The sequence below is a fragment of the Ovis canadensis genome, chromosome 3, assembly GCF_042477335.2.
Source record: "Ovis canadensis isolate MfBH-ARS-UI-01 breed Bighorn chromosome 3, ARS-UI_OviCan_v2, whole genome shotgun sequence".
Classification (NCBI taxonomy): Eukaryota; Metazoa; Chordata; class Mammalia; order Artiodactyla; family Bovidae; genus Ovis; species Ovis canadensis.
This window is the reverse complement of record NC_091247.1, coordinates 222,026,810-222,052,306: the sequence shown is the minus strand read 5'-3', so window position 1 is coordinate 222,052,306 and position 25,497 is coordinate 222,026,810. Positions and strand designations below refer to the sequence as shown.

Genomic DNA, 25,497 nt, shown 5'->3' with positions numbered 1-25,497 from the left:
GCACTGCTCAGCAGCTGCTTGCTTCATTGCCTCCTGTCTCACTTAACACTGGCACCGTATTTACCACCATTTTTCAACAAAGGCCACATCCCTAAGCAGCACCAGTAAACGGTCTCTGGAACCAACCACATATAATCAGAGCTCAGGGCCTCTGCTCATGCCCTCTGGGGCCTGTCTGTACATATTCAAATCTGACGAGTCCTTCATGGTACAACCTGCCAGGGGTGGTTCCCCATCTGGACTCAACATAGGCCTCATCCTGACCAAGGCACCTGGCCATCTTCTCCATGGTCCATCTCATGACCCCAGTTAAACCTGCTCTTCTCTGCACCACGGCATGTTCCTGTTACCTTATTCTGGTGCTGGGGAAGTCAGGAGGCCCGAACAGCGGGCCTGGATGAATTCGCAAAGGCCATACATGCTAACGACATTGCAGGTCAGGATTTGCCATTTAAGATGACTGGATTAACAGCTTTTCTTCATCAACTATGAAAGGGCTGGTGGTTTGTTCCAAATAGACAGTGGGTAGGGCTGAGACTCATACAGGACCTTTGCAGTCCCAGCCAATGACAGTAAAATGCTGCCGTCAGTCCCCTGGCTAGCAGGGGGGGCCTGGGGACCAGAGGTAAGACTGACCTGAGTGTTTGAAGGCAGAGGCCAGGGTGGAAACCATAGATTCTAAATGTAAGGAAGTGGTTATGTTCACAGAGGCAAGAGACTGCCAACCAAATGTGGTTCTGCCTGTTTCAAGGTCCCACATGAAATTCCACAGCACCTGCCATGGGAACTGAGAGCAGGTGCTGCTACTCCACCCGGAACTCCCACTATGAAGGCACCACTGGGCAGCGGCCCCTCTAAGCAGAACCAGAGTCAAAAAAGCAAAGGGGAAACAGCTAGCAGACAAAGGAAGCAGGGCCGGCTGGAAGGTGTGCTGGAGCAAGTGACCGGAACGGCTGGGGGCTGGGGCACTGCTCCTTAACTGGAGAGACATCACTGATGCCACCTCCCTCACAGATGGTGGCTGCAAGTGTCGAAGAACATGAAGCGAGGGAAACGCCTGGCACGGTCCCAGCTGCACAGCAGAGCCGAGTCCGTGCCACATTTCTCCTTTGGAGCCTGTGCCCCGGCTTGTGGCCTCTGCTGTGGACTTGGGAGCCACCGTGGGTGAGAAGCCATGTGGTGACCACTCAGCGGGTACCGCCCACATGCGGGGCACATCAGGACCTCACGCTCCTCTCGCTGAATCCTCACAACCTGATGCAGGCATTCACCTCTCTTGCTCTGGATGAGGAAGCTGAGGTTCAGAAGATGCCAGCTGGTCCCTGGGTCACTGCTGGCCAAGAAGCCTGGGTTCTTGAAGCCACGCCTGCCTGGCAGGAGAGGCTGGGCTCCTGCGGGCCCCAGCCAGGGCGGGCAGAGCAATGGAGGTCCCCGTGGCAGCACCTCCACCTGGAGGGGCTGGGCAGGGAACACGACACCATCAACTTGGAACAAACTTTTATTTTGTGTGCTGGTCTGGTCAGTCCATGGCCACAGGTAAGTGTTAACTAGAAATAGTTAGGAGGGGAGGCGAGGGGACCAGGGGTCTGGACGCAGGAGGAGTGATGAAGGGTTGGGGACAGAGGGGAGGTGAGACTGAGGAAGGACCCAGCCAGGTAGGTGGGTGTCCCAGGCTAGAGAAAGAACACAGCTCTGCCCACCAGTCCACCCTGAAGTGAGGGCTTAGTCCACAGCTCAGGCCAGGCTGGTTTGGGGCCCATGTTGCCCTCTCTGGCCTGGGCAACACCACCCCCAACCCAGGCAATGATTCTTCCTGAGGGCTTAATACTCTTGAGATGGGTCTGGAAGAATCTTGTTAATACCTCCCAGCTGCCCTCCCTGTACTCCAATTAGAGCTTCCCAATCGGGGCTCTGGCCCTTCACTCTTGTGCTCCTGTAGCAGCCATGCTGGGGCGATGTAGGCAAGGAGGGGTTCTGTCCCTGCCTCGCTCAGAGGAACAGCCGGCACCCCCACCAAAAAGATGGGCTGCTGAGCGTGAGCCTGAGCGGGCACCCCCCAGTCCTGGTCCTCAGTGACCCGAGGCCCAGAAAGACTCAGAATCCAAGTCCAAGCAGGAGGCAGCCCTGGGAAGGGCGAGGCGAGAGCCTCCACAGTGACAGAATTGGCCGAGGAGGGGTCACCCCAGTCAGCTAGGCAAACAGAAGATTGTCTCAGAGGGGCAAGAAAAGCCATCAGCTGTCTCTAGGTCAAGGGTGAGGGTCAGAGATGGGGGAAGGAGGATCCTACAATCCAATCGCCAATACCCTCCACAAATCTACAGGTTACAGCTTAAGAGCTTTTGGCATTAACTGTTTGCGGGTTCAAGGGGAACAAGAGGGACAAAGAGACTAGGGAGCCACCACTCTCGGCTCTGCTAAGATCCCCAAGTGCCGGAAGGAGGACCCCAGTACCAGCAGACACTCCCACCTGGACGCCCGCAGCCGGCGGCTCCAGGCGCAGAGAATGGACACGGGGTGGGGGTGGGGGTGGGGGTCGTGTCAGTCCGACAGCCCCAGAAGGTTCACACAGACACACACAGACGGACGCACAGACAGGCAGCCAGCTAGCTCCTGGAGGCCGGTGGCCAGCCACAGAGGAAAAAGGAGAAAGACGCCCAGGGCCCTGACTGGCCGCACTCCTGCACCTCAGACACACAGCCCCACACACAACCACACGCACACTAGATAGAGAGATAGATATATAATAAAAAGAATAAAAACTAAGGGCCCGGATGTACAAAAAAGGTGTGAGTGAGGAAGAAGGCAGGGAGGAGGGTGGGAGATGGTCAGTCCTCTCTGGAAGTCTGGCCACCTTCCTCAGCTTATAAATTACAGCCCCCCTGGAAAATGGGGGTGGGGGGAATGATGAGGCTCCGGGTTCAGCCGGGGGGAAGGCGAGTGGCGCCAGGGCTGCTCTGGTCCCTCTGGCGGAGCCGGGGCCAGAGCACTAGGATCCCTCGGGTGGCGGAGGTGGGCCGGGGAGACTCAGCAGCCGCTGGCAGGAGTCATGCAGGCCCCCTGCGACTTCACCTTGTGACGCTGGCCCCCCCGTCGCCGGCCCCCACTGCTGGGCTTGGGCTGAAAGAGAGAAGGAAGAGCTTGAGAAGCAGTGGCCTGCTGGGCCCGGGGCAGCACAGGGCACAGAGGGGCCTTGGGGAGCGGGGGCCGCCCATGAGCGAGCGGCTCTCTGGGATGGAGCCAGCGCCCACCCTGCCTTCCTCGCAGGCGGTGGGTCCCAGTGATCAGGGTGTGAGGAGCAGTTCAGGGGGCACACAGGGGGTGGGAGCGAACAGGTGCCACCGCTGACACGTGCAAAGGGAAAGCGTGCAGAGGCGGCAGAGGGGAGACTCGACAGGAGGGCGGGGGGAGAGCAGGAAGGAGGGGTCTAGGCAGAAGCTCTCTCTCCAGAGAGGAGTCAGGGAAGACTCTGGAAAGGAGCAATGTGGGGGCGCCAGGAGAGGACTCCAGGGCCCGGAGCTGCCCGGAGGTTCTGAGTGAGAGCCACACTGACCGGGGCCCGAGGCCACCCACCCCTCACATCACGTCGGGGAAGGGGCCCAGAAGGAGCCTTGAAGGCAGCATCTTTCGGACACCTGGGGCTGCAGTGTGCACGCATCACACATCACTTGTATTCTTACACATACACCACTCGCTCTTATTGTGACAGGGAAACTCTGACATTTTTTTATTCTAGTTCATTAAAACTAAATGCTGGTCTGACTCATTAGATTGACTTTACGTAGGCCACATCGCCACATCTCAAGCTTGAAAACCACTGCTTTAAGAGACCAAAAGCTCCCACTTGGAGAACACTTACAGGCCTGGAGTGTGGGAGACACCCACCGAGGAACGCAAGGACACGGCAGGCTGGCAAAGGCTGCCTGGCTCTTCTGTGAGTCACCCCCTCCCCCCACTCTCGCCCCCGCCCGCCTGAGCTGGCCGGGGAAGCACTCACCTGTGGCTGGAGACTGCTGGATGCAGCCAGCTGGGTGGCCCCTAGGGAGCAAGCTTCATCTCCTGGTGGGGGGCCCCCGACTGTGGGCCCTCCAGAGGGGGCCCCCTCTTCTCTTTTGGGCGGGGGACCCTTTTTCGTCGATTGCATTTTAATCTGCTGGGGCTTGGAGTTCATTGGGGAGTTGTTGGTGGTCTGCAGGAGCTGCCAGAACCAAGCAGGTGGGCGTGAGACTGGAGTTGCCGGCCATGCATGGGCTCAGCTGCCCCCGCTCCAGCCCAAGGTCTCAGGGACCTCCCACCCCTGGCCTGGCTGGGCCTGGGCGAGGCAGGCGGGGGCCGGAGGGTGGCGAGATGCCCTCTCCACTCAGTGCACGCGGGCTGCCATGGTCGGGGCCAGTGTCTCACCGGTCTCCGCCCAGCCCAGAAGGGTTCCAGGCTATTCCCCACCCCGGCTGCTCTTCCCACAACCTGTGAACCCCAGCATCTGCTACTGAGCTCAGCTCCCGGGCTGGGGGGTCCAGCCTGCCCCGAGCATCAACCGTACCTTCTGCTGCCCATGGAACAAGAGTCTGGGGCAAGTTTTCATTTCAGGCTTCCCAAAAAGACCAAGTGAGTCTCCCAGGAGCTGGAAGCCTTTGGTGTGCTGCCATCAGAATTTTTAAGAGCTACCACCCAGGAAGGACTGACTCAGAGCCTTCCCTGATGATCCCAGTCCAATCTCAAAGCAGGGAACAGGCCCGGCTGCATCCCCAAGGGTACTAGAGCACGTGCTAGTAGCTTCAGCCAAACCCTCAGCCAGTCTGAAGCAAGGGGGCCTTCAAGGACATGATCCTCCCCTCTCCTCAACACACACTGCAGGCCCAGGGTCATGCGGATGGGCCTAAGGAGAGAAAGCAAGCCTGAGCCTTATTCCAAGATCTCAGACAGGATGTATGGAGCAAGGGTCAGACCACTCTCTCAAGGGCCCCTACTCGAGGTCACGGATGAAGTCTGCAGAGGGCGTGAGGCAGGCTCCAGGACACAAAGAGCTCGTCGAGCCTGTGCCCACTGCTGGCCAGCACGCGCTCCAGCTGGACCTACTACTGTGAGGGCACTGCCCCAGCCAGGCCACTGGAGCCTGTGCCCAGCTTCTCAGAAGCTGACCCCGCCTAGGCCAGGAAATTCTCCCACCATTCTCTCCTACCGATGACTGCCATGCCTCAACCCCCACCTTCTCTCCACTGTGGTCTCCACCAAAGCCCAGAAGGATGGGAGGTCTAGGGATGCCTCTCAGGGCAGCAGAGCAGATGGCACTTGGTAAGATTTCACAGGGCTTCTCAAGAAGAGCGTGCTGTGCTCACAGGCTAGAACTGGAAGCCCCTGGTACTTCCTGCAGGCAGGCAAGGTGGTCTGCCCGGCCATACCTTAGTGATGGTGCCCACGGCCTTGGTGCGGCCTTCCCGGAACACTAGCCGCTGGTCTATGTGCAGGTACTCAGGGGTCTTGATGAAGCGGAAATGAACGGTGGCCTTGTCCCCAGTGCGCAGACAGTCCTTATCCATGCTCAGGATGGTGGCCGTCTGCCTGATGCTCCCACAGTGCACTGCCAAGGGAGCCAGGAGGTCAGCAGAGGCCTGAACCGCCCAGGGGCCTCAGGGCAGGGGAGGCAGTGAGTGAAAGCATGAACCGTGCTTGAGCTATGCAGCAGGCTAAACCTGGAGGGGCCGAGGGTGGCTATGTGAGCTGGAGGCCTGCTCTCAGACTGATCCTGCCTCACACTCTCCCACTTTGTCCTCCAGTTAACAGACCCCGCTGGTCCCTGGACCCACTGTCCTAATTCTTGAACACAGGCACTCTGGTGGAATGCGTGCCTTCTCTGGACTTTGGGCTTCTTGAGGGCAGTGCCCTCACCCATCTTGTCTTTGTCCCCGAGCACCTTAGCATCACTGCCTGGCACACAGCAGTGCTTGGCAGATGTCTGCTGAAGGACTAAGAGTGAGGTCCCTGAGGGCAAGTCTGAGTTTCCAGTGCCCGGCACAGAGCCAGCGCTTGGTTAGTGTTTACAAGAATGAACAGACCACAGGCTGAAGGTTGTAGGTGGAACAGAGGGGATAGCGTCACTGAACAGGACAGAGACCCAACTCTTGGCTGCAGCTGAAACTTTGGGGTGAGGGCTGCTGGAGCTGGGCACTTCCGGCTGGCAGTGCCCTTTGACACCTACCCATGGCCTGGTACCGCGGGCTGATTGTGGTGGGGTGGTGAAGGACCAGGATCTCGGCCTCAAACTCCCAGGAAGCTTGGGGATTCAGGCGTGGAGAAACCATCACCATGCCCTTCCGGATGGATGAGCGCTTAATCTGGAAACAAGAGGGAACCCCAGACCTCAGGGACAGTAATGCTGTCTGGCTTCATGCGCTGGTGTAGCGAGGCAGGAGTCCCTCTGGGAACCGGGACCAAAGGGGCCTTGACCTCTCGTTGCGCTGGACCACCAGCTTTCTAGGGCAGACTGTCCCAGGCAGACTTTAGGGCTCCGTCAGGGGGTAGTTACTGGGGGGTCAGGAAAGACCAGTCAGAAGTATCATTTCAGCCAGACCTTGTGGATAGGCTAGAATTAAGTGAGTGGCGAAAGGGCAAAGACAGGCAAGTACTCAAGTGGGAAAAATAGGGAAAGCACAATACGACCGATGGAAAGTAGAAAGTTTGGCGTTGCTGGCTAATTTGTTTGGTGGGAAAAGTGGGTGACCCAGGACTCAGCAGTCACCCCAGTCTCCTGCCCCAGGAACTGAAAGCTGAATGGCAAGAGAATCTGCAAGAGACCTCAACAGCCCCGGGTAGAAAGACCCTCTGCAGAGCAGGCAGGCCCCCAGCTGACCTCACCCCGGGTGCAGGGTACCACGGCCAGACACTATGTGGAGGAACAGAGGAGCTCAGGAGGAGCTCAGGAGGCCGCAGGCCTGGGTTCAAGTCCCGGTATGCTCCCCGAGAGCCTGACAAGTCACTCAGGCTCTCTGAGCTTCAGTCTCCTCATCTGTAAAAGTGAGGTCAGCACTCCCTGCCTTGCAGAGCAGCTGTTGAGAGCTGGAGATGAGTCAGAGCCCAGCGTGACGCAGAGCCTGAGGGAGCTTATAGCTTTCTTCACACTCACCTTCTTCAGGGCGAAGGAAGCAGTCTGGCCCCCGCGTACCTCCTTGACAGGCATGCGCTTGCGATGGATGGATTTGACAGCAATCGACAGGAAGTTACCCAAGGGATCTGGGCCCAGCAGCAGTGTGTCATTCAGCTTGATCAGGCCCCTCAGTGTTGTCCCAGACACCACGGTCCCCACACCCTGCAGAGAAGATCCCGGCCCAGTGAGTCCATCCGCAGCACAGGCTGGCCCCAACCAGGGGAGGAAGCACCACTCAGTGCCCCAAGCCTGGTTCAGCTCACTGAAATGCACGCACCGGGACGGAGTAGGTGTCATCAATCTGAAACTCGGCAGGCTCCTCCTCCCGGTAGCTGGTGCGAGGGGAGAGCAGGTTGAGGAACATCTTGAGCAGGTCGAGGTTCTCGCCTGTGACGTTGGAGATTTGGAATATCGGGCACATCCTGGTGGGGGGGCGGTGTGGAGACAGAGGAAGAAAGGCACGCCCGTGGTGAGCACCTGCCTGAGCAGGGAGGAGCAGCAGGAGGCCTCAGGCACGGCTGCTGTGACTGAGGGTGCCCCCGCCACCCCGTCACTGGCCTCCCAGGCCCCGCCTAGCCCATCATCCTGTGCCTAAGGCCTCCTCTCCTTACACCATTTTGTCCCTGAAATCTGTCCCCTCCTCTCTTGTCTTGGCACCACTGCCCTATTCCGGGCGCTCGTGAGTAACCCTTCTTCTTACAGTATATACATCCTTAAACCCTTAACCGACTCTCCACTGGCGAAATACCAGCCGGAATCCCTCCTCCCGACACCCCTACCAGCTTTTCTTCCAGAGTCCTGTATTCCAGCTGGACTGGTGAATCCTCCCTTCTCCTCAAAGCTTTTTTCATTCCCATGCACTTGTTTACTCTAATCTGCCTGCCTGGACTCCTTCCCTCTTATCCAACTACTAAATCCTCTCATCAGGGAACTGTATTCAGTATGAATAGCCCATCTCTAATGCCGCCTCCTTTCAGAGAATCCTTCCCAGATGGGTACCCTTGACTCCAAGTTTTCAGAAAACTTCTTTTAAAAAAAACACTTAAGTATAGCAGTTGATTTACAGTGCTAAATCCTTCTGTAAAGTGACTCGGTTACACACATACATATATATTCAATATATACATTCTTCTCCATTATGATTTGTCATGGATACTGAATATGCGACACAGCAGGACCTCGCTATTTATCAATTCTCTATATAACTGTTTCCTGCCTATCTGCTCTCCACGGTTAATCAAACTTCTCAGGATCAGGAATGACACGTTTGCTACATCTTGAATAAGGAATGTATAGAACAGGCACTCAACAAAATGAATGAACTGAAATGGGGCCAGCTGAAACGGACCCCCTCTGCTGGCCAACTGGTAGTACTGAAGACAGTGCCAGGGCAGAGCGAAAGGCCACACGTCAGGCTGCTCTGGGTCCTACAGGGGCCAACAGCCCCAAGACTGCGGGAGAAGCAGGGGAGTCAACAAAATTCATTACTGCCAGGAGACTATCTTTGACCAAGGAGCCGACCACCCTGAAGACGAGGACTGCGCCCAAGTCAACTCTGAGTTCTCAATGCCTAGATGAAAAGCCCAGCACAAAACAAACATCCAATGAATATTTATGGAATCAAGGAATTCCCTGGCAGTCAACCACTTTCACTCCTGGCCTGGGTTCAATTGTGGTCAGGGAACTAAGAGCCCAAAAGTCATCCAGCACGGCCAAAAATATATATATATTTATAGAATCAAAGGACATGCTAATGAGTAAATGCCAAAACTCATCTGTGATTAAAGAGCTTTTGAGAAACAACAGTATAAAAAAAATTAGGGACTTCCCTGGTGGTCCAGTGGCTAAGACTCTGCATTCCCAATACAGGGGGCCTGGGTTTGATCTCTGGTCAGGGAACTATATCCGGAATGCTGCAACTAAGACCCAGTGCAGACAAATAAATAAAATATATTCATTTTATAAGTCAATAGAAACAGTTATAAAAATGGCTGTGTATCTATCAAACAGCAGCCACGCACAGTGCTAAGCGCTTTACATAGATCATTCCCAACACTTACAAGACGAAGTGAAGACGATAATACCCATTTCACAGATAAGGACACTGAGCTCCAACTTCAGTGAGGCCAGCACCTCACAATCCGGGTCACCTCATACAGCCCCGAGCAACATCGCTGAGAGCAGAATCATCTATTTCAACCAACCTCTGTGCCTGCGCCCAAGTGACTGCTCCCTACCCATTACCTCTCCGAGCTGAAGTTGGAGGCTGTAACAATCACATCATCCTTGCTCTGCACCAGCACAGGGATCTTCCGGCAGCCTGGTGACTTCAGCAGGCGCTGCAACAGCTTCAGGGTTTCTTAAAGGGTGAAATGGAACAAAATTAGGGGGACACAGCCTTCTCTTTGGCCAGGCTTCCAAGGCAAGACAGGTCCACTCGTTACTGACGCAGCAGGAGACAGACAGACGCCCAGTGCTAAAGGCCATAATGTCTGGAGAAGAGCAGGAGGGCCGACACTGGGCGAATGCTTGCCAGAGCAGGAGGGGACTAATGGGCGGGGGTGTGCTCAGGCCACAGGCCTGAGACCTGTCAGGTTTCTCCAGAGTCTCTAGAAGACTCACATTCTATACGCAAGTGACTTGGGGGTCCATGAGAAGGGCAGTGTTGTTCCCAGAATGCTGTTTCCTTGGATAAAATTCATCTGACAAGAGGATCTCTAGGATGTTTAGACACCTACAGAAGCCCTCAGGAGGCCCTCCAGAAGGAGCCTTCTCTAATTCTCTCCCACCATCTCTAGCCTAGTCTTACAACTCTGTTTTGAAGCCTTTAGTTGCAAAAGGCCAGACTCTCTGCCCAAATGTCTCCATATATGCCCAGCTTAGATGGTAAAACCCAACCCCTTCTGCCTAGAACCAACTGAAAAGAAATGCCAGATTAGGGCCTTCACGGATCCTGCATTTGTAACCAGAAGGAACAATGAGCAGGAGGTAACTCTAGGCTGTACTCAGATCAAGAGCCAAACAGGGAGGAAGCAGAAGTCTCAGGCCAAGGTTTACGCACAGTCCAAGGAAGCAGAAGGTCCCAGGCTACCGCCCTGGCGGCAGATCACCAAGGAGCCACCGTGGGTGACTGTGCCACAGACTGCTGCCACCCGCACTTACCTTGTAGGATGTTGGCAGGACACATGTCAATCTTGGTGACCACCACAAACACAGGCACGTTGAGGGCCAACGCCAAGCCCAGGTGCTCCTTGGTCATCCCTACGATGCCAGCATTGCTGCCCACCTGCCTCAACACAGAAAGGACCATCAGGACAAGGGGCACAGACAGTGCTGCTGGGTGGGCACAGGGGCTCAAAGAAGGCGGAGGGAAGAGAGCACTCTCATCTTTGGGGCCGCTGTAGGAACAGAACACAGGGGGCACGAAACCAAACAGCTGTAGCTGAAAGCTGGGCTGGGCCGGGCACAGACAGCTTTAACCTCCCGTACAACAAGACGGCCTATCAAAATCTGAGGAGACTCGGAGGCAATTAAAAAAAGGCAAACTCAGTCTGGGAAAAGATGTGTCCAGAGTCTTCAAAGTGGATTCAGTTTAACATCCCTGGCCCCCAGTCACCCTATCTATAAAATGGGAGGATACTGATATTCACTTTAAAGGGTTCACTTGAGGTTTAAATGACCAAGCATGTGTCAGGGGTCCACACAGAACCAGCAGGAATCAGGTCTTCAAGCAAGAGCCGCTGTCACTACTGTTACCATTCCTCCTGTAACAGCGAACATTTTCAAATCTCGTAACGGCCAGTTACATGAATTTATGCACATGCACAAGAGTGCCTGCAAAGGAAAGAGGGACTTCTTCTTCACTGATATGGCGTGCTCTCTAAGATATGTTTGAAGGGGAGAAAAGCCAGGTGGTATACAGCGTGCTACCATGAAGAGTGGCGATTAGATCACTGTTTGAAAAAAAGCAGCTGTCAGACATCCAGGGGAACATCTGAGATAATGTAAATACTTATAGACTAGATACTGTATGATATTAGTGAACTCTTGTTCATCTTCTCCGGTGCAAAAACAGTAGCAGACTGTGCGCTGAAGTATTTCAGGACCTGTGAGAGGCATTTCGGGTGAAGAGTCACAATGTCTATAATATAATCTACTTTCAATATACACACGCTTGCTGGTATGATTACAAAATATCTCTAGAGGATGTATAATAAACTGGCAGTACTGGTTGCCTCCGGAGAAAACGGAACAGAGGCAGGAGAGAGACTTCTCACTCTGAAGTGGAAAGTCTCTAAAGTCCTTAGGTACCTTTTAATTTTTGTACGATATGCATGTATTACTAACTAAAACAAAATAAGGGTAAAATTGCCATGACGTACTTATACAGGGCTTCATACATTCCAGAGTGTTCTCAAGTGATGCTCCCACCGGTCATCACGGTTCCCAGGGGAGCGATCACCCCACCAACGCAGAAGGCCCACACATGTTCCCTCTGCCTGCACCACGACCCCTCTACCATCTTCCTCCTAAATCTTCCCATCCCTCCCACCACCTTTCCTAACCTACCCAGACCTGCTTCTCTTCTTCCAAGAGGGATAAGAGAATGCTCTCTCTCTGTTGTCCCTATATTTTCAAGGTTTTCTTTTTTTTTAATTGATTGCCATGAAACAATAATCAAGTATTTCATTGTTTTCTACAGAGATTTTTAGTATTTAGCTCCTGACCTAAAAGTCAAATAATATATAACATCTCATCTGGGGTAAAAACACGTCCATTAATCACTGTAGCCATGTGGGAGACCCAGGTTTGATTCCTGGGTTGGGGAGATCTCCTGGAGAAGGAAATGGCAACCCACTCCAGTATTCCTGTCCAGAAAATCCCACGGACAGAGGAGCCTGGAGGGCTATAGCTCATAGGGTCGCAAAGTGACTGACACTACCTGCCCCTCAGTTAGAAAAACGCTCATTTTAAACTGATTTCTATACCCTTCTTAATTTTAATCCAACAACTGCCACAAATACACTCTACGCTCTTCCTCTAAAACCCCTTCGGGAAGAGCAGCTTTCCTTGGCCAGTGAAGGTTGGTAAGGGTCCTTTGCAACGTCCAAAGATACAGGAGATGAAACCACACTGAGATCCTAAGATCCTTGGGCAGAGAGCTGACGAGTGTTCACACATATGCTCTGCCTCTCTTTGCTCTCCAGTCTGGAGAGAATTTGGCCGAGAACCTGTTCGTTGGGCAACTTGATCAAGTTTGTGCTGAACAGATGCTTTCATTTACTACACTTATTAATACAGGCAGCTGGAGGGACTGGGAAATGGGGAAGGGCTTTGAGAAGGATTTGCCAAAGGAAAACCAGCTTGTTTGCACCCCGTGAAAGCTGTTAAGTCATGACCAAGGCTGTGGGCCTCACAGACTCCTACCCTCTGGCCAGGAAGATCCAAGAGACCCAACTGTGGGATTCACAACGTGATCCAGCCCAGAAGCCTCTGCTCCCTTCCCTCTTCAGTTTATCCGTGTGGTGAGGTGCTGAAAAGTCTATTCCCACCAGACTGTGAGCTCTATGGGCGCGCAGGACAGCCTGTTCACGGCTCTATTTTCAGGCCTGGCACAGTGCCAGGCACACAGAAGCCTCTCAACAAGTAGCTGTGAGAGGCGGACACCAGTCCCAGGCTTCAGAAGAGACCAACCTTCTAGCCCCTCAGTGGCTGTCCGTGCTCTCCCCTCCACTTCATCCCCAGGCTGCCCCATCTCTGAGGGTGCTGCCCAACATCACCTCAAAACAGACTGACCCCAGGAGGAAACACCTTTCAGAGGTGTTTCCTTTCAGAAGGTAGTAAGAAACGCCCCAGGAGAACCCTCCTCTACAGCTCTCTGAAAAACGAGAGCGCTCTGCAAATGGCACCTTGGTTTCTCTTCGAGGATCTCCTCCTGGCCTCAGCTAAGAGAAAGATCAAGGTACACCCTTGAGAAGACCAGACACCCTTGCAACACTTGTCATCCTTATCCGGTTTCAAAGCCCTAAACCAAAAGGCTCCTGCCTCAGAACAATCATAAACACTTGCACACCGCCACATCCCAGGAGCTGAGCCGAAGCCCCCCGTCCTTCTCAGCAGCACCTCACTTACCATGAGCATGCAGAAGTCAGGCAAGTGGCCGGTCATGCCAAACACAGTGGTCTTCAGGTACTTCTCATGGCCGGCCAAGTCAATGAAGGTGATCACCTTAGTGGACTTCTCACAGATCTTTGTCCACTCCAGGCTGCCGCCGTGGCTGTCTGGCTTGTTTACCACGTTTCCTTCACTGTCAAAGCCCAGAATGTCGTTGCCCACGCTGCTGGTGCGCCCCGACTCAATCTCATGTTTGTGGCGGAAGAGTTTCTGGCGGGCGAAACCTCGCCCATTGTCCAGCTCCCCGTGTGTCAGGACCCCCAGAAGCGTGCTTTTGCCAGCATCCACGTTGCCCACGACCGCTACCCTGCGTGTACACAAACCCATACATTTGTGTGAGAGTTGGCGGGTGAGTGAGAGTCGGTAGGTGAGTGAACTCCAGCAACTGGAGCTGTAGGGATGGGCTCACCCCCAAGCCTCTCCAGCTCTCTGCTCCTTCGAGTCATGGGTGAGCACGCTGGGAGTGCTCTTGGAGCTGTACCCAGAGACTAGAACATTACTCAGGGGGAACTGAGCTCCCCAACAGGAGCCCTGAAGCCAAGAGGGGACCACGACGCTCTCCTCCAGGACCCTGGTTTCTAGCCGCCCAAGCTGAGGGGAGAGCAAGTGCTCCCACAAAGTGGCCCCAGAAGGCAGGGCTGGCCTCCCTCCCATCTTTCCAAATGGGAGGCTTTAAAGATGACAAAGTATGGAGACAGAGAATGAGCCACTGATGTCACTGGACCCTCTTTTCAGGCCTCGGGAAGCAGAAGGACGAAGTGGGTGTGCCGGTGTCAAAGGCTCAACCACCACTCTCTGTGGTGCCCGGGGCCCCAAGGCCATGCTGCAGGGGACCTGGTGCCGTTCAGGGGCCCCCTCACCTGACTTCCAGGAAGTCATTGTCTCCTACTCGTTTTCGGACCAGGTAGTCGCGCACACGGCCCCCAGCCTCTTGCCGCTCCCGCAGGAGGATGACATCAGCCTCTATCTGCTCTGCCATGCTCTTCACGGTGGCGTAGGAGGCCTCCATGTCAGCTTCACTCAGCCCGTACTCAGTCCCATCTGGTGACAAGAGTCCACACGTCAGCCTGCCACCAAGTCAGCCAGTTAACCACCCCTCACCAGGGCTCCACCCTGGGCACTGCAGAACATGGCTCTCTCTCTACCTGACACTTCCAACACTCGGGCACGTGTGGAGTTCATAAGTAACAGGGCTTCCCCATTAAGCAGGGCAGTCATTAATCCCTTCAATGGTAATCACGGAGACTCTCCCAGGTTTCATGCCAAGTCTCATGCTGGGTACTGGGAATACAGGTGCCCTTGGCGGGTTCACAGCCCAGTGGGAGAGAAAGGAAATTAATTAATTGCCATACAGCTTGAGTACTGTACTACAGAACGGTACAAAGAGAATGTAAAGCATGAGCAACTAGCATTGCCTAGGGAAGCTGAACACAGCTTTGCAGGGTGCTGACTCCAAGCTGGGACTCCGAACATGAAAAACAGGCCTGCAGAGAAAGGAGGGAAGACATGATAGGCAGCAGAGCAAAGCATGGAGCCTGGCAGATCACGGCACATTCAGGGACCGAGAAGCAGCCTGGTGTGCTGGGGAGCAGGATGTCAAGTGGCGGGAGACCACGTGACAGGTGGAAATGGTTAGGCAGGTGAACACACACATATACCAGGGAGGGAAGCTTCGGTGGTTACACGGGGGAGTAACGTGATCAGATCGCCGCGGGACAGAAAGATCTCTTGAGCAGCAGTGTAAATAAAGTGTGTGCTGGCAAGCGAGAGATCAGGAATGGGGAGCCAAGTTTAGGAAGGAGTTCTAATAATACAGTCAAGAGATAACAAGGACAGGAGACAAAGGAAAACGGGGAGAGAATTTACGAATGGCTTTAGGGACAGATTTTTCACGGAGATGGCTCAGGTGAAATGTCCAGCAAGGAGCTGGAAAAACTGAGTCTGAGCTTAGGATGAGGGAGGAAGGACCAATCAACCAGTAATTTATGGAGTGCCTACTGTCTGACAGCCTAGTCAGGTGCTTCCCGCACGGAGTCATTTAATTCCCACAGTAGTTGCCTCCGCTTTCCTCCAGCCTGTCTCCCCGAGAGCACCCCTGCTCCTTCCCTGGGCTCACCCCCAGCATGTGCCCCACCTCTTTTCTTTTCTGCCTCCCAAGACCCTGCAGCTCCTCTCATCCGCTTCCACTTTCTCCCCTTACAAACAAGTTCAAGTCATTCCTAAACTAAAGGAGACCCAACCTCTCTTCCTGTGCCCCAGCAAATGTACTGTGCTACAATCTCCGCCAGAGGACACTTGGTGACTGTACTTCCTCACCACCTACTCACTGATCTGATGCCTCTGGAAAAAAACTGGCTTTCAAGTCCTCAGAGGCCTTCTACCCCCTCATCCAAAGTCCTTTTCTCAAGCCCTGCAGAGTCAACGCCACTGGCCACCGTCCCGCTGCTGACTGAAGCATCTCACTCCCACTCTGCTTGCCTATAACCTGAACTCTGTTTTTCTTTTTATTTATTTACCTTTGGCCATACCTTGCCACATGTGGGATTAGTTTTCCAACCAGGGATCGAACCAGTGCCCCCTGCACTGGGAGCTCGAAGCCTTGACCACTAGACCACCAGGGAAGTCCCCCAGATTCTTCTGCTTCACCTCCCGCCCTCTGGTTCCTCCTTCTGTCTCCTCTCCTGGTTCTTCCTGCTCCTGCCCCTAGATGCCAGCCTTTTTCAGTAGTTGGTCAGTGGCCCTCTTCTCTATCCTTGAACATTCCCCTCAACTATCTGAATATTCTATGGCTTCCACTGTCATTTGAAAACTACAAGAAACATTCGTAACTAGTCCTCTTCCCAGAGCTCTGTCCACTCCCTTTTTAAACAACAGCACAAAAACTAACAGCATTAACAAAGCATTTCAGTCCTCCCTGTAGCCCTATGAGTTAGATACTACTGCTCCCATTTAGTACTGGGGTACACAGAACCCAGAGGTCTCAGAGCTGGGAGGGAGCAGAGGGGCCACGGGTCTTCTGATTCCACACCTAGAGCCCTTTCCTTTGGCAACGGCTCCCCTTAATGCCAGACCAGTTCCTCCTCCTGCCTTGCCTGTTTCTGATGACACCACTATCCTTCCAGTCACCCAGGATTAATACTCATCACTCTGGTCCTGCCAAGTCTAGCTTTCCTTGTTCCTACTCTCCTTTCTTTGCCAGTCCAATGTCACCAGCCTGATTCAGGCCCTCATTTACCTGAATCACAAGATCCCTAAGTGGTCTTAACAAATCCCATCTGTTTCCTCTGGCCCATCCTGCATAAATGCACAAGCTCGAGTCCCTAAACAACGCACAGCTCTGACGTTGTCACTTTCGAGTCAAAACCTTGGAAGGGCTCCCCAGGCCCAGCAGCGCCCAGTTCTAATTCCTTGGAGGTGCCCACCATTTACTCCACCCCTCCCCCACCCTCCCCTCCTAAATTCTGTTCCGGTGCAGATGGCCCAGTCACCATCCCCCTGTTCTCTGCACTCTGCCAGCTCTACACCTCTGCTCATGTATCTCCTACCCTGGAGAGCCAGGGAACTGTTCCTGAGGCTGCCTTGCCATTCTGGCCAGATCCCCAAACTCTATCCAGCCTTTTCTGCTTCTGTTACACTGAAAAGCAATGCTTTCAGGTTCTATCTCATACCAGGGGGCAATCAACAGTGTCACCTATCCATCCAGGGCTCCCAGTATTCTGTGACTGAAAATACCCCCAGTCACATCAGCCTTTTCCAGCATGTCCTCACTTGGTAGGAGTGGAAAAAAAGCCAAGAAGAAAAGTCAGAAGTCCAGTCACTAAGGGCTACATATTAAGCCACATGGGAAGCTAGTCAGATTTCAGTCCTGCCTCCTGACTCACCCTCCTGCTCAACATGCAGCAGGGGGTCCCCAAACCTTTAGGATACAAGTCTAAACGCTTTGGTATGTCATTCAAAGACTCTCAGAGCTGGACCCTGACTACCTGTCCAGTCTCCCTTCCTGACACTCCCAATCTCACCCTCATTCCCACTTTACTGAATCACGTCTGATCCACCAAATACTCCACAATCACAATGCCTCCATGCCTCTGTGCTTGTGGCTTTCTCGGCTCACTAACTACTGCCTCCACTCATCTAGGAAACTCCTACTTATCCTTTAGAATTCACTCATTGGGCAGCTCCTCCTTTAGAAAGACTTTTAAGCCTTCTCTGACCCTGCCACAAAGTTATAATACTCCTCCCACATTTCCTGAACTTTTAATGTAGTACCTGGTTCTTAGAAAGTCATGATTTAATATTTGAGGAATGAACAAGGTTCTGTTTGAAAGAGATCTCATGGTAAATCAATTATAACCTGGAACCTTTAAAAAATGACTAACTACTAATACTAGCTAAGCATTTATAGAGTGCTTACTATATGCCAAGTGTTAATCCTCATCATGATACCACGGGCTAGATTCTATTATTATCTCCATTTTAAGGCAAGGGAAAGAACCCATAAGGCAAACTCAGACCTGCCAGGTTCTAGAACCTGGCCTAACTACAGAACTTGAACTAACTAATCAAGGTGCCTCCTTTTAATATCAATCTTAAGAATGTATATTTAAAGAGCACAATCCTCTGCCCTGCTTAGAATTTTTTAAAAACCTAATTTATCTATACAAATTTCTCTGGGGGCGGGGTGGGTGGCGGTGGGGGTGGTGATACCATTAGCCCCATTTTACAGATGAAGGAAGCAGTGAACAGAGGGGAAGCACCAAATACACATGAAGTCAATGATGAAGTTGACCCCTGGGGGCTTTGCATCTAGTTCAGTCTTCCATTTGAAGTTGAACTTGTTTAACTAGTTGCAATCTTTTTCTACCTCTAAAGAATTCCAGCACGAAGGAGTCACTATGAATCTAATAGTATCCAATTGGTAGATGCCAAGATAATGCTTGGGTGTGTAAGATACATGTTACAGAATGTCTGTTCTTATGCTTTGCCATGGGAGGGTTAATTAACTGTGAGACACCAAGGTTTGGTAAAGTTCACTAAGAGTTCATATCAAAGAATAAGGGAGCAGTGGGGGCTTTACGGGGCTTCCCTGTGGCTCCAACTGTAAAGAATCCGCCTGCAATGCAGGAGACCCAGGTTCAATCCCTGGGTTGGGAAGATCCTCTGGAGTAGGGAATGGCCACCCACTCCAGTATTCTAGCCTGGAGAATTTGATGGACAGAGGCGCCTGGCTGGCTAGCGTCCATGGGTCACAGAGTCGAACTCAACTGAGCTTTAAGAATCTGCATCTTCAACAAACAGTCCCAAGACTTGTCAGAGTTGACCTAGATGTGGTTTTCTTCAATTTTATAAGTTTGAAGTGAACTTTGAATGGTTCATCCTATTACAGCAGGCCAGATGTGACACAAAGGCTTTTCAAAAGGCTACCAATGAACCCCTAGTCACCAAATGGAATGGCTTTTTCTGAACCTAACTCTCCCTGCTGTCTCTGTAACACTTGACAACGCTGACCGTCTCTCTCTCTCGACATGAACCTCCTGCTTTGCCTATCTCTCTCACCATGCCTTCTTTAGAGTGATAACACCTGAAACTGGGGAGGTGGCAGCAAAGACAGAAAGGAAAGGATAAACAAGAGAAACATTTCAAAGGAAGGCAGAGCAGTATTGGGAGATCAAACCCTTCTTCCTTGTGTCAATTTTGCAGCATTTCTAAATGCTGTTTTCTACTGAAGTTCATTATGTATATACCATCTTTCCTTCTCAGGACAGAGGACAGATTTTAAGTATCCAGTGTTTTGCAACAGTATCAAGACCTTAGAAGGATACTTAATAGATATTTGTCAAACAATTCAAAACTGATTTTGAGATTTCTACCATCTTAGACTCACACTGTAAAAGAATTATTACCTGTCTTTATAAAAAGCTACATTCAGTAAAAAGAACTAGTCCTTTAATGATGCATGGAGGCCTACTTAAACTTGCAAAGACAACAGACAAGATCTAGTACAGGCTAAATTGATAACTGTTAAACAAGCCCAGCTGCCATTTTAGCAAAGATAATGTCTAAATGAAGACAAGAGTAAGCAGGCTTTGCATTGAGAGTATAAACTAGGAATGACCGGGGGTGGGAAGCCCAGGATATAATCTGGGAGTCTGTCAGGGGGATGCAACTCTAAAACAATGGGCCCCTAAAGTGGAATAAGAGGGTTGGAGGGCAATAACAAGTCCCTTCCAGAATGGCAACAAGCCTACATATGTGATAGGATCTCACAGCTATTCCCATTGAATGGTCAGTGTGGACCAGGGCAAGGCAGCCTTGCTGAAGAGAGAATTCTGGATGTCCCTTTCTTGCTGACATCAAGAAGTATCACAGAGGTTCTCTGCTAAGCACGCAACAAGTAGCAACGGGACTGGTAAATCAGACTTGGAGGGGAAGACCTAGAACTACCTAGGAAAGACATAATTCTAGACCTAATTGTGACTTACTCTATTATCTCAGACAAGAAGTTTCCTTGCTCTGTGCTTCATCACACCTTATGCAAATGCAGGGTACTGGAAGCAGAAACGAAGCTTCTGTAAATTCTCTTGGAAAGTGAATCTTTAAAGTTAAGCACATTAGGACCACTAAGGTGGGGATTAACATTATCACGTTGTACTTTCACATTCTCCCAACAGTTCTGCAGACACTAAAGAATCACTGCAACTGAGACACACAAACAACAAAAGTTGATAAAAGGGGGAAAATGTGCTCTAAATAATGTTTTTAAAAATAAAGTGAAAGGAAAACTATGCTCACCTGATCCCTGCCCAATGACATATATGGTCTCTCCGCATCCCTCGTCCATCCTCTCCCACATTTGCCGAAGTAGGCTGTCATACTGCTCTGATGTAGGGCTCACTAGAACCAGCTAGAAGAGAAACCAACAGCCTTAGGACCACACTTAACTAGAAGAGCACCACAGCCAAAGCAGATCAATAGCCAAAGACCCTGACTGAATCCCACTGCGCCCTGACCTAAACTAGCTTGACGGCCTTCTCATGGCCTCTTTGCCTCTCCTCAAATAGCCTTTGGGCTCAAGGCCTTATGAGTATGTTCGAAACCCAACCCACAGAAAGAGGGTGTGAGCAGCCTGCCTCCTGCTGCTTAACAGGAGGGGCAGGACCCACAGGGACCGACAATGTGGCATTGTAGGTAGAAATTAATGAGCAGTGCTTTACACCTACATGCCAAGGTCTTCTACCTGCAGCTTGCCACTCACAGGACAGGGATCTCATATACTGCCATGCTCTCCATCCAAGGCCAATGGTTCCCATAACAACATAGGAATTCTGTTCCATCTTGCCTTGGCTATCTTGATTATTTAGGAATCGGCAGTAAAAACTGCTGCAAGATTTATCTTTACCAACAAAACACCCTTACCTCTAAGATGGGTATCAACACTGTCATTTTGCAAATTTCTTCCAATAATATTAAAATATCAACCACTTATTTGGGGAGGCTGTTTACCAACAGGCATGTCAAATCCCATTCTCTAACTGTCATATGTGACCTTGGACAAAGAACTTAACCTCTGAGTCTCATTTTTTTTAGTCTACAAAATGCAGATACTATTACCTACCTCCTAAGGCCACTGTAAAGACCAAATAAGATAACATGTAAAGCATCCACTCCACAGCTCAATAAGTGGTAATTACAGTTTTCCCCACCCAGTCATTCCTAAATGAAACTAGATACCGCAATTCACTAATTCTCTCTCTCTTTGGAAGCTCTCAGAGTCTTATGTCCATCCCCACATTTAACTATAGCAAGTATATACACTTACAGCTTCTAACCTTTCCCTCAGGAATCAGTCTATTTAACCCATCTCTTCTCTCTCATCACATCAATTTTTTTCAATACCATCACTATTAATTTACATATAGCATCTTTAAAATAATGAGAAGGACTTCCTCAGCTTCATGACGAAGACACACCTCCCTACCCTGGGACAATAAATAAGTTGGTCAGGAAATAAATCTGTTTGCAACTCTGCTTGGCCATTTCCCACTGTTTTCAGGCTTCTTCAGCAACTTGGCCATGAACTGACATCTCGTTCATCTGCTTCCCAGTCAAGTGCATCTCTTAACAATTTCCTGAGTTGACTCACCAGAGCCTGTACTTTGAACCTAGGTGCTGGGTCTTCTGCATTGTGTCCCATTGCCTCATACACTTCCCCTGATCATCCTCTCTTTGAACCTGGCCAGCCTCATTATGGCATTAGAGGCACCAGAGAGGACCCTGTGCTAAGGTGGAGTGCTCAGTAGAGACTAGAGGGAGAGAGCTGTTGGTTTCAAGAAAGTTCTCTCCAGTTTAGATCAAGTTTCGTGCAGTTTTGTCACCACAGACTAAAAAATCACAAATGTTTTCAAAACTAATTAAACATCTCTATTTTAAGTATCCAACAACAGGTAGGAGGTGGAATGGGTGTGCTGTCTTGCATCAGCTGCTATTTAATCTGCACAGAGAATCATCAGTTCCTTCAATCCCCTTCAAACATTTACTGAGCAGTAAGTAACCGACAGTGTAGTAGATTTCTTACATACGTTTCTCATTTTTACTACGTATTTGTACTAAGTAAGATGATGAAGCCGGAGCACTGAGAGGTTAAGACATTTTCCCAAGGTCACAGAGCCTTTTTAACTGGCAGGGCAGGAAAGGGAACCCAGCCCAGTCCGACTCCCAAGCTGGCATTCTTTCCTTTAGCAACGTTAGGAACCTTCAAAACGCCAGTCCCAAATTATACTTAATTGTTTATCCCCGCCCCCACCAACGCCAGGCAGAAGGTTGAGCCCTTAAAATCCTGCCCACCTTTGCAAACGCTAAGAAAACACGATCTAAAACGTCCTTCATTATTCCAGTCATACAAGATAAGGTTTCTTTCCCAGAAGACGAAACTATGGGTCATGCTCATCTTTCACTTTTGTTTTGGGTGGATTTCTAAAGGAGACATTCTAGATTGAGTGACTACTTGATATTGCCTTTCTCGACACCAGGAAGAGCCGCAGCTGCCTCCCGACTCCCCCTCGGACTACCAGATCCTCCCGCGCTCGCCTTGCCAGAGCCACCTTCGACCCTCGGCTGCCGTGGACAGTCCACGGAGAGAGTCCCTCTCGATCTCCCGGGGAGGCGGCACCGCGTGGGGACCGCCACTGCGCGGGCAGCTGCCGGCGTCGGGCGCCCGCGTTCCACGTGGCGGAGCCGAGGGGTTGTGATCTCGGCGGGAGCCCGACGGCGGGGAGGCCGGGTGGGCGCCACCAGAGAAGGACGGCGGTGCCCGCGGGCAGCCGGAGCCGCCCCTCGCCCGCGAGCCCGCCGCGCGTCCCGCACTTACAGGTGGGCGGGCTCGGCCCCTCCCGCCCCCGCCGTCGCCCCAGAGACGGCTCGGCCCATCGCCCGGTTCCCCCTCAGTGCCCGGTCCCCTCAGCCGCCGGCTCCCGGGGCCTACCTTGCTGGTGAGGTCCAGCTCCGGTTCGCCGTTGAGCGCCTCGCCGTCCTCGCTGCAGTCCGAGTCGAAGCCGCCGTGGAGCCGGGCGGCAGCCGCCGCGGCTCTGGCCGCCCCCGGAGAGCTGGGCTCGGGGGCGAACATAGAGGCCGGGACCGGCGACTCCATCGGGGAGCGACTCCGCTCCGCCGCCATCTTTAATAACTTAGGCTAATTCGTAGCCGGCCTCCCCTCCCTCCTCAGCTTATTTGCCTAATCTATGCGCGGTCACGCCCCCAAACCTTATCAGAATAATTTATGCGAAACTTCTCCCGCCGCGTAGAGAGTGACACGTATTTCTAGCTAAGAAACAATCCACCGGCCCTCTCGGCCACCAATCGCTACAGCTCGTTCAAGTACCTAATGAATAATTAATGAGGCCCAAAGCCCAACAACAAAAGTCTGGGACGTCACGCGCCTTGATCGTAGCTTTCAAGTGGGCAGCACAGAGTCCACGCTACCGGCCTGGAGCCTTCCCGCCAATGGGAGCAGAGCGGAGTACGACTGACACATCAGCCAACCAATAAGAACAGAAATACACACCGAGTTTACCCTTACCGCCCATCACTCTCCTAGCTTTCAGAGGCGGTGCTCAGCTTCCAAATCCTGCAGCAAGATTGTCGGGGGCGGGGAGCCTTCCGATGATAGACAGGGGAAAGGCCCAATCCAGTCTTCGGATACGTCCCGCGCCTCGGGCCACCGCCCACGGAGATTGTAAACTGCTCAAGGCACCTCCCACTCAACTCAATGACTCCTGGCTGTCACAGAAGACGGATTTTCAACCTGCTGGCAATCTCCAGGCAATTTTAATAGGATCGATGCCTGGAGTACTATAGCAGCCAGAGCGCGGCAATTAATTAAACGCTGACCTTAGGGAGAATTCCCCATTCATTGTCTCTGCGGAGAAAGCAATTACACGACCAAAATGAGGCAACCAGCTCAAACAGAAGCCAAAAGTACCTCACCACGTTTGTAAACTGAAAGGCGAAACTCTAGTCTCTCTGCTAAGGTAGCTTCCTATGGGAGATTCTTCCAGCGTCATCAGCTGTGGAAAACCCCAACCCAAAACACTATCAACACCAGTTCTACTGTCTTGAATTCTTCTTCCAAAAGACTGAAGAGCTTGAAGTTAGGGATTAGTCACACTCTAACAATGCTGGGCACGGCCACTCGTCCCAGGCAGCAAGCAAGCACGAACAGCCATTTGAGTTGAGAAGATAACAGCCAGGTTTAGGGGTCTGAAAACAAAGTTTAGTGAGCAAGAGGCAGAGTTCCAAAGAGCCTTCAGTTCCAAGGATCTACTTGAGTTAAGCGACAACTTCTTGTTCCTGTTTGCAGCCGAATTTGTACAAATACAGCTGGAAATCTGGAACAAAAAGTCATCCAACTCCAAAGGTTTTGATAATAGTTCAGTTTTTTTCTTCTGGAGAAATTGCTCACCATTATCCTACATATATCCCCATTAGATAAAAATATTAAAATCTCAGTTTGTCAGAAGAGCCAATTATGGCATTATATTCTAGAATAATATTGATATTTAGACTCTTACCAACTGGCTCTTCCAGAAGGAGTTCAAGTTCAGAATGTGCTTACACCTAATGGTATGCGTTAAAAAAAATGCCCTTCTCACTACAGGGCTTTACCCAGAAAAAATATATATATTATCAGAGAAGTTACTTCTTTTTTTTTTAAGAAATCTTAAAAAAATTTTTTTTGATCTTTTTTTGTTTGTTGATTTATTTGTGGCTGTGCTGTGTCTTCATTGCTGCTCTCGGGCTTTCCCTAGTTGCAGCGCTCAGGCTTCCCATTGCCTTGGCTTCTCCTGATGTGGAGCACCAGCTGCAGTAGTTGCAACTCACGGACTTATCTGCCCTGCGGCACGTGGGATCTTCCCAGGCCAGGGATCGAACTGGTGTCCCCTGCATTGCAAGCCAAATTCTTAACCATTGGATCACCAGGGAAGTCCGAGAAGGTACTTCTTTAAGAATCTGAAATCACATTTTAGAGAAGGAATTCCTTATCATGTTTACACCCTTTTTCTGAAGACAGGTTAGAACCTAGCTTCAAATCCTAGGTCCACTACTTACTAGCTGTGTGACCTCAAACAAATTAATCTGTGCTTCAGCTGTCAGCACAAGAAGTATGAACTTAACAGGCTAGTTCACAGTAAATCAGCTAATATACGTAAAGCACTTAGAACAATGCATGCAAGCCTCAGTAACGAATCTTTTGCAAATATAACTTTAATCCTTAGGTGGCTTACAAATTATAAAAAAATTCAAAAGTTGTGTCAATCAGGGCAGAGGACTCCCAGCCACACAGGCAGGCACACAACCTGCTAAGTGCGTCTGTACAGTCACCTGTTGGTGCATGCTCAGTCACATCTCTTTGCGACCCTATGAACTGTAGCCCACCAGGCTCCTGTCCACGAAAATTTCCAGGCAAGAATACTGGAGTGGGTTGCCATTTCTTACTCCAGGGAATCTTCCCGGCCCAGAGCTCAACACCCAGACCTCTTGCCTCTCTTGCTCTGGAGTGCAAATTTGGAGTGCCTCCAAAATCTGGAGGCAGACTTTTTACCACCAAACCATCTGGGAAGATATTGTGTTAAGCCCAGCCAAGATTTAACACCTAACTAAATTGCAGTTTCAGCCTCTATCAGGAGTAG

General features: G+C 51.4%; 1 protein-coding gene across 2 annotated transcripts; it reads right to left on the bottom strand.

Annotated features, from left to right (window-relative positions):
• Window positions 1–1,482: 1,482 nt before the first annotated feature.
• On the bottom strand, window positions 1,483–24,425 carry GTPBP1 (GTP binding protein 1). 2 transcript variants are annotated; one of them, XM_069586018.1, is made up of 12 exons: window positions 22,794–24,425; window positions 20,105–20,216; window positions 14,173–14,353; window positions 13,271–13,619; window positions 10,301–10,424; window positions 9,383–9,497; window positions 7,416–7,560; window positions 7,118–7,300; window positions 6,194–6,329; window positions 5,397–5,575; window positions 3,995–4,195; window positions 1,483–3,117 (listed from the first exon to the last, which is right to left on the bottom strand). In XM_069586018.1, exons 1-12 carry the CDS (start codon window positions 22,983–22,985, stop codon window positions 3,025–3,027), a joined length of 2,010 nt encoding a protein of 669 aa, XP_069442119.1. In that variant the 5' UTR covers window positions 22,986–24,425; the 3' UTR covers window positions 1,483–3,024. The 2 variants fall into 2 exon arrangements, with proteins under 2 accessions (XP_069442119.1, XP_069442120.1); XM_069586019.1 differs by lacking the exon at window positions 20,105–20,216 and having other exon boundaries at window positions 22,794–23,198.
• Window positions 24,426–25,497: the final 1,072 nt, after the last annotated feature.

Bases quoted from the DNA above. Each gene is read 5' to 3' on its own strand.
- GTPBP1 (XM_069586018.1), bottom strand. From the start codon at position 22,985: ATGGCGGCGGAGCGGAGTCGCTCCCCGATGGAGTCGCCGGTCCCGGCC. The intron at 14,354-20,104 runs GTGAGCATAGTT...TCTTGTCACCAG, and splicing joins TGTCATTGGGCAGGGATCAG to ATGGGACTGAGTACGGGCTG. The intron at 6,330-7,117 runs GTGAGTGTGAAG...TCTTGTTTCCAG, and splicing joins CTTCCTTCGCCCTGAAGAAG to ATTAAGCGCTCATCCATCCG.